At 41.2% G+C, this 14,440-nt stretch overlaps 1 protein-coding gene across 1 annotated transcript in view; it reads left to right on the top strand.

Moving 5' to 3' along the window:
- RNF216 (ring finger protein 216) overlaps positions 1–14,440 on the top strand; it is a 135,210-nt gene that overhangs the window by 47,251 nt on the left and 73,519 nt on the right. The window contains exons 11-13 of the mRNA XM_072943362.1: positions 269–406; positions 2,114–2,262; positions 2,768–2,846. Of these exons, the coding sequence (XP_072799463.1) occupies positions 269–406; positions 2,114–2,262; positions 2,768–2,846 (366 nt within the window). The remainder of the gene's footprint in view (positions 1–268; positions 407–2,113; positions 2,263–2,767; positions 2,847–14,440) is intronic.

Here is a 14,440-nt window from a genome sequence, read left to right on the forward strand (position 1 = left end):
GGAATTCATGAATATGATAACTTTATTCAAATGATGATGCCATAGAATACCCCTAAAAACCATGAAAATCTCACTGTCTTTAGCTATGTATTACTATTTGTACTAGCATTTTAAGCTAGATTTATACAGCAGAAAACAGCGCATCGTTTAATAGGTTCTAAGGATTGCTTTTCACCTCAGAACGTGTTTGAGGGCAGAGGGAAATGAAACATGCCTGCCCCTCTACTTGAGTGCAGGGAATTTCATGTGTGTTTCTGATGGCCTGCAGGATGGCCAGCTGATTGAGTGCCGCTGCTGCTATGGGGAGTTTCCATTCGAGGAGCTGACACAGTGTGCAGATGCTCACTTGTTCTGCAAAGAGTGTCTCATCAGATATGCCCAAGAGGCGGTCTTTGGATCTGGAAAGGTAAGAACCATGCATTGTGTCCATACATAGGAAACATTCATAGGGTCTAAGGAGACCACATTCATAGACAAGTGTAAACACCTCATGAAAATGCCTTTCCTGAGGTGAGGTAATTAATTATTTTTAATGGAGATACTGGAGATTGAACATGCCTCATGCATGATAGGCACACACTCTACCACTGAGCTATACCCTCCCCCCAAAATGAATAATATTTTAAGCAAGGTTATATTTTTTTTGTCCAAAATCACTTTCTCTTGACAACAACAGAACAATATGGAAAGCAGTTTTGTTTTGTCTTAATGAACACTTAAAAACCAAATTTGCTTTTCATAAAATATCCCACCGATAATCAAATCACATGACATCGATTATTCTAAAATCAATTGTAGTTTAGTCAAGGACTGAGTAACAGTTATGAGCAGAGTGGTTGTGATTAGCAGAATACAGGCACACCTCAGATATTGCAGTTTCCATTCCAGGCTACTGCACTAAAGTGAATATCACAATAAAGTGAGTCACAAATTTTTTGGGTTCCTTGTGCATAGAAAAGTTATGTTTACACTATACTGTAGTGTGTAATAGCATTTTATGGCTTTTAAAAAGTCCATTCCTTAAAAGTGCTTCATTGTTAAAAAATGCTAACCATCATCTCAACCTTTAGTGAGTGGTGATCTTTTTTGCAATGGTAGCATGAAAGATCACTAATCACAGATCACCATGACAAATAAAATAGTAGTGAAAAAGTTTGAAATATTGTGAGAATTACCAAAATGTGACAGATGTAAAGTCAGCAAATGCTGTTGGAAAAATGGTGCCAGCAGACAATGCAGGGTTGCCATAAACCTTCAATATGAGAAAAACACAGTATCTGGGAAGCACAATAAAATGGAGCATGCCTGTGATGGACCCCCAAAGATGTCCACATCCTGATCTTCAGAACCTGTGAATATGTTACCTTACATGGCAGATGGAAATTAAGGTTGCTAATCAGATGACCTTAAATAGAGAAATTGTCCTGGATTATCCAGCAAGGCCTGGTATAATCTCCAGGGTCCTTAAAAATGGTCAAGAGAGGTAGAAGACAGAAGGTCAGAGTGATGTGGTGTGAGGAGGACTCAACTTGCTATTAGTGGCTTTGAAGATGAAGTCCAGACCATCCTCCTTTCTCTTGGAAGAGTTTTAGTCATCTGACTCCATCTGAAGGATGTAGGAACTGGGTGCTTTTCAAACAGTCCCCCTGTTTTTAGTTTATATTTCTGTCAGTCCTCTCCCCTCCTGTCACTCGCCTTTGCCTTCTAAGAGGTTTAGGCCTCCAGCTTTTCCATGGACTGTAGAGGGAATCAGCTTGCTTCTCCTGAGGATCTCCTTTTCAGACACTGAGCTATGACCTTCCTCCTCCGGTCTGCCTAGCACTTAACCTTCTTTGTCTGCTTCCAGTCTTCCTGTGTTGTGGTTTGGGCTGATAGAGGTCCTCTAGTGGAATCTGAGATGGACTTTGTGTTTTTGTTTCATGGTTTTCTTGTTTTGAGTGTGGTTTCTCAGAGAAAAGGGGACAAGAAGATCTTTACCATCTCGGGGTCTGTGTTCTGAACCACTGTTTATTTGCTTCTCATTGAAAGATGCCATTTAACCACTGAGGTTTTTTGTGTTTCTGAAGTGTTGATAAACATTTTTTCCCTTTGCCTCCTGACTTTATCATTCTAGTCAGAGCTCAGCTGCATGGAAGGCAGCTGCACGTGCTCATTCCCAGCAAGTGAGCTGGAGAAGGTGCTTCCCCAGACCATCCTGTATAAATACTATGAGCGGAAAGCAGAAGAAGAAGTTGCTGCAGCCTACGCTGATGAGCTTGTCAGGTGAGTTCCCAGAGTCAGAGTCATCTGTCAGCTCAGTCCCCCCGTAGGAAGGCTACCTGGGAGGCACATTCACTGATAGTGAATGTTCTGTAACAGAGCTGTCTCAGGGTTTATGGAGTTTTTTGCTTTGAAATAAAAGAATAACTTTACTAATGGGAAAATCTGCAGTTCAGATTTTCACTCACATTCCTCGGCACCTCTTACTCATCTGGCTTATAGGTATAGTCCTTGTGCGTTTGTTTAGAGGAAAGGTGACGTGTGTAATTTGTCCTCAGAAAGGTATGTTTGTTGAGTAGTTTGCACTGAGGAAGGACGCAAAATGGCACCTTCATTTCCTGGTGAGAGCCGGCACAGAAGAGCCTGGGTCCGTGTTTTAATGAGAATTAAGGAGTAAAAGGAGGTGTGGCTGTCCAGTTGAAAACTCTGTCTTAGTGTGAACAGTCACGTGGAACTAAGGCAGACTTTACTATTCTGAGTAATATTCCTTCTGCTGTTTTGACTCTAGGTGCCCCTCCTGCAGCTTCCCTGCTCTGTTGGACAGTGATGTGAAGAGGTTCAGTTGTCCCAATCCTCGCTGCCGAAAGGTAGGGGGGCACATTTTTTTTTCTAAATTCATATTTGAATTATGGTATTATGGGCTACCTTAGTGGCACAGATACCTGCTGGTTTTCTGCATGCTGAAGTATTTTCATGAAAGCAAATGGAGGTTGGTACTCTGTGAATACTAACTGACATGGTTACAGAGGTCGGGGCCATTTGTGGAGTTTGTCACATAGCTCTGGATCCCTATTTTATGCCATCTTCCTATAAGGGCAGAGACTGTAATGTAAAATGTGAAGGGTTTTATGTTTCTTCTACTGTGCTAGCATTTTTCTTGCTCTTTCACCACCCTGTTTTGCTCAAATACGTCTTTTCTGTGTGCGCACATGAGCTCACACACACTTCCTGCCATTTTCAAAGTCCAAGTGATATTTCTTTGAAGAATTGGGCATCATGGTGGCATCTGTGTCACATCTGGTAGATGATTCACTCACCTGTTGTCGTGAGGACTGATTATGCCAGGTGAACCAAAATCTAGTTACCTTGCTGCTGAAAATCTTGCCTTTAACTAGACTCGTACTCTGTGAACTAAGAATGTCTTGAAATTTGTCAACCATTTATAAGCCACTTAAGAGTTTTTAAGGAATATAATATTGGCATCCACATAGACAAGTATGTTTTAAGCCAGTTATCTAAAATGGAATGATCAGAGTTGAGTATTATAATATCTCTCTGCCTTTGAGGGAGGAAGAAATGAAAGTAGATATTGAAAAAGGAAGAAGAAACACTGATAGGCTAAAACTTTACTCATTTTGTTTTCAGTATTAACACTTCTGTGTATAATCTGGATTTTTCTTTTATATAATTGATATATCTAGTTAGCAATTTGTACCCACGCCAGACTGTTGCTATAACAATTGTTCCAATAGTCTCTGGCATCTTGGAACCAAGAAAGCAGAGTAACTAACTGTCCTGTGTGCTTCCAGTGTCCCGAGCACTGGAATGCCTGGGAAGACAGTCCCTGAACTAAGTTACAGAGAGCAAGGAGAGGCAATAGCCAAAGGAGGAAAGGGGTGGGAGTAGAGAGGAAATGAATATGTGGAATGTTGCAGGTTCGAGGAGCAGTAGCATCCTGGACTCTGATACTGGGAACGTGATGGGAAAGGCTGGGAGGGACCAGGGCCATGCAAGCCTTTAGCATCATTCTGAGGCAGGGGGATGAGGCTGTGAGAAAGTAGGGAGATTTGTTTGGCTGTTAGTAATCTTGGTGAAAGATTACTCATCTGTCACCCTCCTCTGGGTTCTCCGTAAGTTGCTAAGTTGCAGCTAGGAGTTGCATTTCCTGGTACGATTCCGAATTAGACTCTGCCAGTCAAAGTGCTCGTATATGATTTATGAAGGCCAAAGACAGTTGCAGGAATGTTATGAGATACATAAGAGTCCAAAACAGCGTCCCATGAGTATTTTGAGAACATCCAACCTGGGATGTCAGTAAAAGCCTCCTAGGGGCTCCTTTGGAGGGGGGAAGGGGAGGTAGTTAGGTTTCTTTATTTATATTAATTTGTTTTTTAATGGAGGTACTAGGGATAGAACCCAGGACCTTATTGCAAGCTAAGCATGCGCTATACCCTCCCCCCCCCCGCTCTTAAGATTCTAGGCAGAAAAACCGAATAACTCTACTTCCTCTCTGTGGGAGGAATATACATGCCCTGTTGAACTTGGAGGAGGCCATGAAGCTTCTTTTGGGCAGTGAAATGTGATTATGGGTGCGAGATCACTTGCAGAAAAAGTGGTAAAACATATACTTAGGAGTGATGTCAGTAAGATGGTAGAATAGGCAACCCCACACCCTCCATCCCTCCTTCCTTCCGGAAATACTGATTCAGCAATCCATGGACCAGTTCCCTTTGTGAGAAATCTGGAACCCAGTTAAGAGGCTCCCGCACTCCAGACAGCACAAAGCCAGCTGCATTGAGGCCTGTAGGAAAATTAATGGAACCAGAGCTCCTCCCCCAGCACATGTAGCACACTTGGGAGGAATTCCTGATTCCTAGCTTCTCCCTGGGGAGGGAAAGAGCAGACTAGAATGTACAGTCTAACATTTGGACTTCTCTGAGGGCTACTCAAGGGGCTGGCTTTTATCTTTCCTGAATCTAAGCACTGACAGGAGGGGGCATCAGGTTTCAGATTGCCGAGAACAAAGGCAGCAGTTTGGACTAGCATACGCTCACTTGCCTTTGTCTCTGTCCTTGGCTTGTAGAAAGAACAGGAGAAAAACTGCAAATCCCAGCTTTTGCCTGGGGAGGAGGGATGGAGCATGTGTCCAGTGTTTTTCGGGGTACAGCCCAAGGGACTGGCTTCTGTCTCACTTGACGCTGAGGGCTGACGGGACCCCGTGTGCTCCAGATGCCTGGAGGCCTCTGAGAATGAAAGAGAGGTGAGAGGCTTGCTGCTGCTCTGGAGGACCCACAGGATAGTCAGGAGGAGGCCGGTACATCTCTGTGGCTTTTTCCCTCAAGTGGAAAGGAAGAGTGGGACAAATACCCAGTGTTCTCACTCTTTGGGAGGGCAAGGAGCTCTTCAAGGGACTGGTTTCTCTCTTGCCCAACTCAGAGCACTGATGAGACCCACTCTACTCTAGATGCCTGAGGGTTGCTGAAAACAAACAAGCTGCGCTGCTTGCAGCAGCTTCAGAGAACCTGCAGTACTGTCAATAGACACCAGAGGGAGCAAGAGATTACAAGCTCCTGTAAAAAGAAACCAGCAAAATCTCTAAATTGGCAAGTTAAGGGAGGGAGGGATAATTCAGTGATAGAGTACATGCTTAGTGTGCACGAGGTCCTGGGTACTGTCCTCAGTACCTCCATTAAAAATAAATTTAAAAAAAAAGAAGTAAATCAATTGGGAATTTAAGTCTAGAGAAGGTTCATCCACAGAGAGGCCCCCACAATCTAAAGCCTTGTACAAAGCCAATACAAAGCCTTGCACGTAAAGCCCTGTACAAAGATTTCCTTGTACAAAGCCGGTCTGTGAAGATTGGAAGAGTATTTTTTCAAATGTGTGGGTCCTGACAAAGTAACAAGGCACAAGAAGAAAAACATGGTCCAGGGAACTATATTCAATATTTTGTAGTAACTTACGGTGAAAAAGAATGTGAAAGTGAATATATATGTGTTCATGTATGACTAAAGCATTATGCTGTACACCAGAAACTGACACATTGTAAAGTGACCATACTTAAACAAACAGAAAGAAAGAAAGGAAAGAAAGAAAGAAAGAAAGAAAGAAAGAAAGAAAGAAAGAAAGAAAGAAAGAAAGAAAGAAAGGAAGAAAGAAAGAAAGAAAGGAAGAAAGAAAGAAAGAAAGAAAGAAAGAAAGAAAGAAAGAAAGAAAGAAACATGATCCAACCAGAGAAACAAAATATTCAGAAACTGTCCCTAAAGAAATGGAGGTATATGAATTACTTGACAAAGAATCCAAATAATCTGTATAAAGAAGCTCAACAAGCTCAGGGAAACCATGTGTGAACAAAATGTGAATATCAACAAAGAGAAAATATCTAAAAGAAAGAACCAAACAAAATTTGGAGCTGATGAATACAATAAATGATTGAAAATGTCCCTAGAGGGGGTCAACAGCAGACTTGATCAAGCAGAATAATCAGTGAACTCAGATTATTTGACACTGTCTAGTCAGAAGAGCAAAAAGAGGGGGAGTGTATAGCTTACTGGTAGAGTGTGTGCTTAACATGCACAAGGTCCTGGGTTCAATCCTCAGTACCTCCATCAAAAAATAAATAAATCACCACCCCACAAAAAAAAGAGCAAAAAGAAAAACGAGGAACACTTAAGGAACATAAGGGGCACTGTCAAGTCGACCAATGAATGCATTACGAGAGTCCCAGAAGGAAAATGGATCCCAATTAGGATGGGATGGACCAGACACTTTATAATCGAATTGTCAGAAGTCAAAAGGACAAAGAGAATTTGTAAAAACAACAAGAGAAAAGCAGCTTGTCATATATAATGGATCTCCCATAAGATTCTCAGTGAGTATATCAGCAGAAACCATGTAGAACAAACGAGAGTAAGATGATATATTCACAGTGCTAAAAGAATAAAAGAAAAAAAACCTGCCAATCAAGAATACTATTTCTGGCATAAACAAGTGAGGGAGGAATTAAGACATTCCCAGATAAACAGAAGCTTAGGGAGTTCATCACCAGTAGGCCTGCTTACGAGAAATGCTAACGTGACACAACATTGTAAAATGATTATAAATCAGTAAAAACTGTTAAAAGAAAAAAAAGAAATGCTAACAAGTCATTTGAGTTGACGTGAAAGATGCTAGACAGAAGCAACATAAGAAAGCATAAAGCTCACTGGAAAAGGTATATTTGTAGACAAAGAGGATACTGTAATGTGTGTATGTAATCACTTGTAATTCTGGTATAGAACTTAAAAGACAAAACTATTAAAAATAACTATATAAAAATATATTTATGGATACGCAATATAAAAAGATGTAATTTGTGACACCAACATCAAATAATAGGGAAGTAAGAGAGTAGAGTTTTTGTATGTGATCAAAGTTGTTACCAGCTTAAAATAGATTGTTATAAATATACACAAAAGAAAGGAAAGAATCAAGGCATGTCACTACCAGAAATTCAACAAAATACGAAGGAAGACAGCAAGAAAGGAAAAGAGACGAAAGAGTTACAAGGTAGCGACCAACAAAATGGCAGTAGTAAGTGCTTCCCTGTAAGTACTTACTTTAAATGTAAATGGATTAAACTTTCCAGTCAAAAGACATTGAGTGGCTGAATGGATTTTTTTAAAAATCCAAGTATATAATATCTACAGAAGACTTACTTGAGATTTAAGGACACATTGGTTGAAAGCGGAAGGATGGGAAAAGCTGTCTTACACAAATGATAGCCGAAAGAGAGCCAGGGTGGCCATACTTATGTCATACAAAATAGTCTTTTAAGTCAGACCTGTTGTAAGAGAGAAGGACATTAAATAATGATGGTCAGTTCACCAGGAAGATGTAACAAGGACAAATAAATGTGCAGCCAACATTAGAGCACCCAAACGTACAGAGCAAACACTGACAGATCTGAAGGGAGAAATAGACAGGCAATTCAGTAATAGTAAAAGATTTCGCTTCTCCATTGTCAGTCGTAGATAGAGCAAGTAGACCAGTAGGGAAGCAGAGAACTTGGACGACACTGTCAACCACGTGGACCCAACAGACATACGAAACACCCACCTAACAGGAACAGAAAACGCGTTCTTCTCAAGTATGCACTTTAGAAGGCCAGCGTCACCCTAATACCAGTGCCAGACAGACAGCACAGGAAAAGAAACCTACAGACCAACATCCCTGCAAATGTAGATGTAAAACTCCTAAACAAAATACTACCAAAAACCAAGCTCAGTAGCACATGGAAAGGATTACACACCATGACCAGATGGGATTTATCCTTGGGATGAAGGACAGTTTGACAAAAATCAGTAATGTGGTAGACCACGTTAACAGAAGAATAAAAATCATACTATCTCAGTAGATGCAGAAAACAATTCCATTTATAATAGCATCAAAAGAATGAAGTACTTAGTACTTAACCAAGGAAGTGAAAGACTTTTGCACTGAAAACCACAAAACATTGCTGAAGGAAACTAAAGACACAAATAAATGGAAAGACATCCATGTGTATGGATTGGTTATTAAAATGTCATACTGCCCAAAACCATCTACAGATTCAGTACAATTGCTATGAAAACCCCAAGGGCATTTTTTACAGAAACGGGAAAAAATCCTAAAATTCATTTGGAACCACAAAGGGCCCCAAGTAGCCAAAACAATCTTGGGAAAGGAGAGCAAAGCTGGAGCCCTCACTCTTCCTCCCTTCAAAGGATATTACAGAGCCAAAATAATCAAAGCAGTATGTTACTGGCATAAAGACAGGCATACAGACCAGAGGAACAGAATAAAGCCGTGCTCCCATAGTCAAGGATATACAGTAGGATAGGCTCTTCAACAGATGTTGCTGGGAAAACTGGATAACCACAAATTGGGCGTTATCTTATACCACATACAAAAATCAACTCAAAACGAATTAAAGACTTAAACAAGTGACACGTAGAAACTTACTAACTCTTAAAAGAAAATATAGTGGGGAAGTTTCCTAACATTGGTCTTGGCAGTGATTTCCTGAATGTAACACTAAAAGCACAGACAACAAAAATAGACAAATAGGACTACATCAAACTACAAAGCTTCTGGGCAGCAAAGGAAACAACAGACTGAAAAGGCAAACTTTGGAATAGGAGAAAGCGTTTGCAAACTATTTATCTGATAAAGCATTAATATCCATAACATACTAGGAAATTCTATAGTTCAATAACAAACAACAACAACCAAAAAACCAATTTTAAAATGGGCAAAGGACCTGAATAGACATTTTTGCAAAGAAGATATATAAATGGCCAACAGGTGTATGAAAAGGTGCTTGATATAACTATTAGGGAAATGCAAATCAAAACTACAGTGAGATGTCACCTCACATCTGTTAGGATGGCCACTTTAAAAAAAAGTGTCAGCAAGGGTGTGGAGAAATTGAAACCATTACACGTTGGTGGGAATGTAAAATGGTACAGCTACTATGGAAAATAGTATGGAGTGTCCTTTAAAAATCACAAATAAAACTACTGTACAATCTAGCAGTCCCACTTCTGGATTTTTATCTGAAAGAATTGAAAGCAGAATCCTGAAAAGATATTTGCACTGCTGTGTTCATTGCAGTATTATTTACAATAGCCGAGATATGAAAACAGCCTAAATAGCCATCGATGGATAAAGAAAATACAGTCTAAAAAAGACAAATACTGTATAATTCCTAACAGAGGTGCCTCGTTAGTGCAGTAGGTAGCGCGTCAGTCTCATATCATAATTCCTAACAGGATGCACCCAAAGTAGTCAAACTCGCAGAAGAAGAAAGTAGAATTACGGGGCTAGGGGAGGGGAAAATAGGGAATTGCTGTGCCGTGGGTATAGAATTTGAGTCATATGAGATGCAGGAGTTGCAGAGATCTGCTGTACGACAGTGCACTTCTAGTTCACAATAGCGAGCTGTACACTTAAAGTGGGTTAATAGGGAAGATTTCATAGTATGTGTTTTTTACCACAGTAAGAGAGAGCGAGCATGTGATTCACTGTTTCTTTTCTTTCTGCCAAGATGGACATGTAGAAATAAGCTTGTTTTGAGCTCTTGAAGTTTGAGTCTTTTCCAGCAGCATAACCTAGCACATTCTGACCGGTACAGATCATGAGAAACAAAAACTGACAGTGGGGGTGGAGGAGAGCAGCAGATTAGAAAGAGATTAGGGAGAGAAGGTTAGAAAGAGAGATTTTGACTCTGGGGTTGAGGAGAAGCCCAGATAACTCACTTTTCTGATTTTGGCCGCTAAGTGGGTGTTGATGCTATACACACAAAATTGGAAATAGAATTGAAAGAGGTTCCAGGAGAGAAGGTCTGCTCTGTTCTGGACATGTTGAGTTTTGAGGGTGAGCATACTTTTGCCCAGTGCCTGGCACGTATTAGGTGCTCATTAATTATTTGGGACATGACTAGGGTCAGGAACACAGGGAGAGTAGATCTAGGCTGCAGGAAGAGCCTAGAGAGTCACGAGTAAGAAGCATTGAAAGGAGGAGGTCCTGGGGGGCAGGCAGAGGACTTACACAGGGAGCTCAGGAGGGCTGGGGTGGGGCCTTCAGGAGGTAGATCACAGGAGTCAGAGAACACTGGCATCTAAGGATGCTGGTAGCATTTGCATTAGAATCTCATCACATTTTTAGGTGAGTTTAGGGAAAGTATTATGTTAAAAATGTTGAGTCCTGCTATCAGAGTTCAAAATATGCCTTTCTAGTTATTCAAATCTTTTACGTCCCTCCGTAGTGCTTTAGAGTGAAAAGAATGCATAATAAAGTGTTACTGATAACAGTGTGCTTCAGAACTTGACCCTCACCTGCGGATAACATTCACATTCTAGACTTGGTTTCCACCATTAGGGTAAAGTCTGCAAATGTTTGGCCCACTGTGGGAAATAAAGGGAAAACTGTCTCATAGATACCTGAGCCAGTGACAGCCAGTTACAGAAAAATTCCTACCTGTCCTTTTGAAAAGAAGGGAAGACAGTTCGTTTGATCCTAATGGGAGCTTTATGGAAAGATTCACCACTAGGTGGCACTGACACTCCATGAGGAAAGGTTTTCTCTTGGGCATTTCAGATGAGTGTGTCAGCAAAACACTGTCTTGTAAGCAGAATTGACAGAATTCTTTTAGGGTTAGTACCAAAACAAACAACTCTGTGCATTCAAAATTTAACATCAAAGATGTCAGTGTTGTTAAGGCACGTGCTTTTACCTTTTTCACTGGTACACATTCTACTTACGACATCCTTTCCCTTTAGCTAGATGGCAAAACCAACTGTTAGTCCTTGAGGATTCCTAATGTTCAAGAAATGAGCCACAAGCTAATTTTGGCCCTTGTGAGACTAAGGGCATCTGCTTCCTCGTTGCAGTGTCATGGCCAATAATCTAAACTGCAGTTAGATTTCCAGGAACTTGTCACTCTGAGATAAGGCATTTATATCAATGCATTATCTGAAGGAGGTCTTAAACGTGTGTAATCATTCCCCTGAAACCCCTGAAGAATGAGGCACTACATCTTTGAAATGGGGGGTCTTTGTTTCATTGATATGGTGTAATGCCTTTGTCATGGCCCTCAGTGTTCTTTGTGTTCTCAGGTAAAGGATGCATCAGTTTGTCTTCAACATGCTGCTTTTAGGAACGAATTAGATGTGTTTGGTATGGGACTGCAGAGTATTAGATAAAAAGAGACTTGAAAGGCATGCTTCTGGAATACTTTTTAGGGTCAGAAATTTCCCTGCTGAGTCTCTTTCTGCTTGTCTAGAACCGTAGCTTTGCTCCATAAACTCAGAGGTATGTAAATAGAGCCTTCTGGAAAGTTAGCCGGGGCCACAAGGTGGAGGTTTAAGAATATTCATGAAGTAAGTGCTAAGAAAGGAAGACCATTGGGTGGTGAGACTTTAGTCAGAATAACTGTGAAGAACACCTAGTTTGGTGTTTTTTAGTGGAGCCTGAGGATGTGAGTGTGATTGTGTAACCACTCATCTTTTCCCAGTATCACTTATATTTGTTTTTATGTATCTCTCTCACCTGCCAACTCTCTTCCTTCCTCATCTTTTTCCACCCTTGCCAGGCCCCATCCTATCCTTGGTAGCATTCAATGTTAGACTCTTCAGCAGTGAAATATAACCAAAATTCACATCTGCAATGAACCAGTTTGTTGCTAAAAAACAGGCATCTGCAGCCGCCTACAGTAGCTGAATGGCTGCATGAAGGGAATGTAAATGAATCTGGACCAGCTGTCAGTGCCAGGGCAGCTCCAGCTGTGACAGTGGACGGTTGGCACTTATTAGCAGCATTATAATTTGAGGCCCAGCCAGTCAGCTGACTCCTGTGCTGAGCACAGGCCTTTACATTTATCTAGATGTGAATGAAGCTTGATCCTCTTGTTCCCACTATCAGGAAGGACTTTTATTCAGGAAGTAATGCTGAGAAGAACCAAATGTCTATGAGTAACAAGATTTTTAAGTCCCCAAATGAGGGCTCATTTACTGGCGTAGAAGTCCATGCTGCATAATTCAAGTCCACAAAAGAAGTGGGGTGGGGTGGGAATTCCTTCTCAGGGATTCAGCTGCCCCTACCTCTCTCAAGGTGAGTCACTTCCTTCAGAGCCCTAGAGTTCTGGCTGAACAGCCTAAGACCTCAGGCTGCAGTGGTACACAGGTGTGCCAGACAGTTGCCTTGCAGGGCCCTTGGCTCCTGTTAGTCCCAATAGCCACTTTGTGAAGTGGATGCCGAGGTAAAACTGGTGGAACTGAGAGCCCAAGTGAGGCCTCCCTGCCGCAAACAGTCCCAGAGTGGATCCCAGATGCCATCCCTGTGAGCCATCCTCCCGTTCAGCACTGAGCAAATCTGGCCTTGTAGGAGCAAGGTTTCAGGATTTAAATCTGTTTTTGTCTTAATGTTTTTATCAGTTTCTACTTTTTAAAATTCCCCGTAGTAAACAGCATAGTGAGTCTGTTCATTATAGGCTTCTCAGTCCTTAAAAGACTTTAGTTGATAATTATACACACTTCCTTATGTGATCTTAACACATCAAACATTGTTTTTTGAGAAACTAGGTCTTTCAATTAAGAGTGTGTGTTTGTGTCTTTCCAAGAAGAATAAAAGTAACAAAAGGCAAATATTGCTTACCTCTTCCCACCATACCGTCCCAATGAAAGTCAAATAAATACCACCTTTGCTGTTGTTTGAAGTATTTATTTAAAAAGCAGATAGATATCTACCCAAAATAGGGAAAGGTAAAAATATGCATGTGTTAAACTGAAATGCCAGTATGAATAAAACATTTATTTTTGCTTCCTCTCAACCATACAGAAAGAGTTCGTATTCTTACAAGGCATACCTCATTTTATTGTACTTAACAGATACTGTGAAATTTTTTTTTTTAACAAATGGACGGTTTATGTCAACCTTGCATTGAGCAAGTCTTTTGTTGCTATTTTTCCAACAGCATTTGCTCACTTTGTGTTTCTGTGTCACGTTTTGGTAATTCTCGCAATATTTCAAAGTTTGTCATTATTATTATATTTGTTACGATAATCTGTGATCATTGATCTTTGATGTTGCTAGTTCAAAAAGATGACTCGCTGAAGGTTCAGGTGATGGTTAGCATTTTTCAGCAATAAATTTTTTTTTAATTAGGGTATATACCTTTTTTTAGACATAATGCCATTGTGTACTTAATAGACAACAGTATAGTGTAAACCTAACTTCTGTATGCAATGGGAAACCAAAAAAATTCACAAGACTCACTTTATTGACTATTCAGTTTTTTTTTTTTTGCGGTGGTCTGGAACTGAACCCATGACATCTCTGAGCGTTGCCTGTATTTCATTCTCTGTCCCTTGCTGTCGGGTGTTGAATGGTGAGGCTGCCTCTCCCCCCGCCTGCCTTGGAGGATGCAGGGGGCTGGTAGGTGGGCACGAGCAGCACCGTCATGCCTGCATCCTCCCAGAGCTGCACAGCCCCTCACATTTCTCCCCTTGGAACTCTCACAAGTTGACTGCTGACTTTTCGGCAGGTGGTGGAGTACGTTTCAGAACCAGGGTGGTCCAGACACTGAGCTGTCATCGTGGACTCAGAGGGGCCTGAGGACTGAGCAGCAGCCTGTGCGACTTCCCTCACCCCTAGGAAATGAGCATCACTCTATCTTGCCCCCAGAGGACATTCCAGTGCTGCTTTTCTCCCTCAGTAAAGCTGCTTTAGTTGGTTAAAATGTTGCCACCTTCTAGGAGACAAATGACAGAACTTTCTGTTCAGATCAGGATGAAGCTTTGCATTTCTCCTGTGACATCAGTGTTGCTTGGGACAAGTCATTTTGCTGGGCTTTTTTAGTAAGTTGTCTGTTTTGAGAGTTCTTTCTGAAGCCAGTTACATGAGAAGTATTCATCGGTGCACTGCTCTGGGTCCAGCCCTGTAC

The sequence above is a fragment of the Vicugna pacos genome, chromosome 18, assembly GCF_048564905.1.
Source record: "Vicugna pacos chromosome 18, VicPac4, whole genome shotgun sequence".
NCBI classification, from domain to species: domain Eukaryota; kingdom Metazoa; phylum Chordata; class Mammalia; order Artiodactyla; family Camelidae; genus Vicugna; species Vicugna pacos.